Below are 3,301 nucleotides of genomic sequence, written 5' to 3'. Positions count from 1 at the left end.
TGGGGCTAACGGCACAGCGGGGTTCAGAGGCGGCTAGAGAGAGAAAGGGAGAAGAGAGGTTAGAGAGAGAGAAGATTTTGAATTGAATGGGGAGAGGGTTCACGCTTTGAATTTTATGGCTCATTATCGATGGTGACCCGTTGCAGGTCACCAAAATGCAGCATTTCTCTAAATTAGGTTTACCGGCGGATTATTCTGAGAGTAAATTTTATGCTAAATTTCGTGCCTATTTCTCCCCTTTTTTTCTCCAAATATTACGGGTAAATTTACCGTCAGAAAATAGGAATCCACCAGTAATGATTTGATTAAATGAAATTTTCAACAAAAATATCGGTAAAACCGACATGAATGTTCGACGCTAAATCTAACGATAAATCCGATGCTACTCGTCGTTTTCTTGTAGTGCTTCCTTCTTAAATATATAGAATTATTTTTCTTCGAGTAAAGAAAAAATCTGTCCCTGACCTTTTTTTTTTTTGTAGACATTTTCATCCCCAAAGATTGGAAAATACATTCATGTCCTTAACCTTTTCAAAACGCAGACAAATTGATCCCTCCGTTGAAGTAACTTCATTGGACTCAACGGAAAACGCTGATGTGGCTCCCGTGACGCTGACCTGGCCGTTACGGGAGCACATGTGGCATGTAGCTTTTCAAAACAGGACATATTAGTCCTATCACACCAAAACGTGTAGCTTTTCAAAACAGGACAGATTAGTCCTACTATACCAAAACGATGCCGTTTCTAAGCTCTGTTTCTCAGCTCTGTCAAGTCAACTGTGAACAATTCCCATTAACCCCTCTTCATTTCTGCAATCAAAAATCAAAACCCCTCTTTGTTGTTTGATTGTGCTATTGGGTTAGTGTGGTGGTGAGGGGTAGGAAATGGAAGATATCAAACATATTAAAAGGCTCTATGAACAAAATAGGAAGAACATGTTAATAAAACTATGAATTGAAAAGATAAAATAAAGAGGATCTATTTGAATTATTTATTTATGTATTGTTCTTAAATATATTTACTAACAGCAATCGTCAATTCTGTTTCTATCTTTTTGGTAAAGAATTTATCATAAGTAAAAAAAGTTATATACACATTCTCACCAAAATTGTGAATTGCAAGTGCCAACTATGACCCTTGAATGGACGGCAACCACTCCCCCTACTAGATTCTCATACTCTACTTTCTGGAACCCTGCATCAGCAATCATTGATGCAAATTTCTCCTGCAAATTCAACATAAAATAGGATAATTAAGATAATTCCCATATGCAAAATTTCTAGACATGAATATATTAGATTATCAGAGCAATTTCTGCACAATGCTTAGTATGATAATAGTATAATACATAAACATGCAAGCATAAGCAAATATTCAAAAATTGAAGATAAAGCTCCATGGTAGAAAAACAGATGATAATGCTGAGTTGAATAATTGAGTTTAATATATGAGACAGCTCCAAGATAACTAGGAACGCAGCTTGCTAAAATTAAATCATATGTAACAAAGAAATGTGAAAAATCATCCCATTGATCTACGACCCATCTACCTACTCAAAACCTGGTTCACATCTTTTTCGAACACAAAATACAGGCTCACTGTATACTAAATTTGACAGAAATCGAGCCTGGCCGGGAGGGCCCAGAGCCTTGCGGGAGCTCCGGGACCCACTAAGGACCCCATAGCGAGACCCACAAAGACGCCGTCATCCTTGGCGGAAGCGTCATCGTCAGTGCGTATGCGCTTGCCGAGTATGAAGGGAGTGGGAGCGAGCAAGGGCTTGTGGTTGAGCGAAGACGCTACAGAGGTTGAGGAAGGAGAAGAGAGAGAGCCAGCACCGCCGCGTACGGAGACGGAAACGGAGGAGAAGCTGGCGGGAGTGGTTCCGGTTCCGGTGGCGGCGATGATTGAGGGCTCAACCTGGCAGAGGAGCCACTCGATGGTCTGGCCGTCGAACTTGTGGCCGAGCTCCGCCATGGGTCGGAATGCTCCCTTTCTTCCTTCACCCGCTTCACCCTCACACTGCATTCGAAGGATTAGGATTCTAGGATTTCATAGATTGGGGGTGGAGGAGAAACGACGACGTTTTGATTCCGGGGACTAATACGTCCTCTTTTCAAAAGCTCATCCCACGTGGCAGCCCGTAACGGCCAAATCAGCCCCACGGGAGCCACGTCACCGTTTTCTGTCAGGGCAAACGGAGCGACTTTAACGGATGGATAAATATGTCTGCTTTTTTGAGGGGTCAGGGACATTAAAATATTTTTCAATCATCGGAGACGAAAATGTCCGCAAAAAAATAGGTCAGGAACGGATTTGTCCTTTACTCTTTTTCTTCGCTATCAATTACCTTTGGATGCTCACAAATTTAAACAACTTGATAAATTCTTTTAAGTGTGTTAGAGAAAAAAAAACCTATATCCAAACACGATTTAATCCCATTCGCATGAATATCTACCCCTTTTAAGAATGTCTAATGAAAATTGTTATGATTATAGCAAATAGAAAGCAGCCATAGTAAATTTTACCAAACCTCAAGAATTGTAATTTGCCTTAAGAATTAGGAAGAAATCGGTAGAGAAACGATGTTATAGAATTTAATAATTTAATTTTACTTAGTTTTCACAGGCTCAATTGAAGCACATAAATGTAAGAATAACATAATTATAATGTTTAATTTCAAATTATTAAAAAACAAAGCATACAAGCATACAACAAAAGGAAGTAGCAATATATGGCTATATGTCCTTATTTTTCCTGCAAAGGTTTCAAGTATTCTCCTACTAGACCATTGCCTTTTAATTTTCTTTCTGGACAAATGATATTAATTTAAAGTGTAATATTCTGATGATAATAGTTCCCTCATTTCTTGCAAACGATTCCCAATCCATAAGAAAATTTAGTGCAATCAAGTGTGCCGATCATTTTAGCAGAGGTATCTCTCTCAGCAGAACTTTCTTGAGTGAACAAACAAGAAGCACAATCATGAGAAAGCAATGATGTTGTCTTGTAACTGTCTTCCCCACCAACAACCGGCATTGCGACACCTGGCTTCGCCGGGTTCTCGAAATCTGGCCTGTAAGTCTTTCCAAGAACACCGTCAACTTTTGGGGACAAGCTGAAGAACCTGAACTGAACTTCCAAGTGAGCAAAGCAATCGTCCTTAGGAACTTGATAGTTGTGAATTCTATCGTCTTCCTTAGTGATTGGCACCACATTGACAAGAATCTCAGCAACATTCTCTATTGTTACTATGACGCTGTTCTTGCTGGCTACTCTCTCGACTTTCACGTCTTTTGA

At 39.7% G+C, this 3,301-nt stretch overlaps 1 protein-coding gene across 1 annotated transcript in view; it reads right to left on the bottom strand.

The window, feature by feature from the left end:
- LOC107634324 overlaps window positions 2,650-3,301 on the bottom strand; it is a 1,644-nt gene continuing 992 nt past the window's right edge. Inside the window, exon 3 of the mRNA XM_016337859.2 lies at window positions 2,650-3,301. This exon is cut by the window's right edge and continues 22 nt beyond it. Within this exon, the coding sequence (XP_016193345.1) occupies window positions 2,864-3,301 (438 nt within the window). The 3' untranslated portion in view covers window positions 2,650-2,863.

Source organism: Arachis ipaensis, chromosome B03, assembly GCF_000816755.2.
Source record: "Arachis ipaensis cultivar K30076 chromosome B03, Araip1.1, whole genome shotgun sequence".
NCBI lineage: Eukaryota > Viridiplantae > Streptophyta > Magnoliopsida > Fabales > Fabaceae > Arachis > Arachis ipaensis.
The sequence above is the reverse complement of the archived record's forward strand: the minus strand, read 5'-3'. Positions and strand labels throughout refer to the sequence as shown.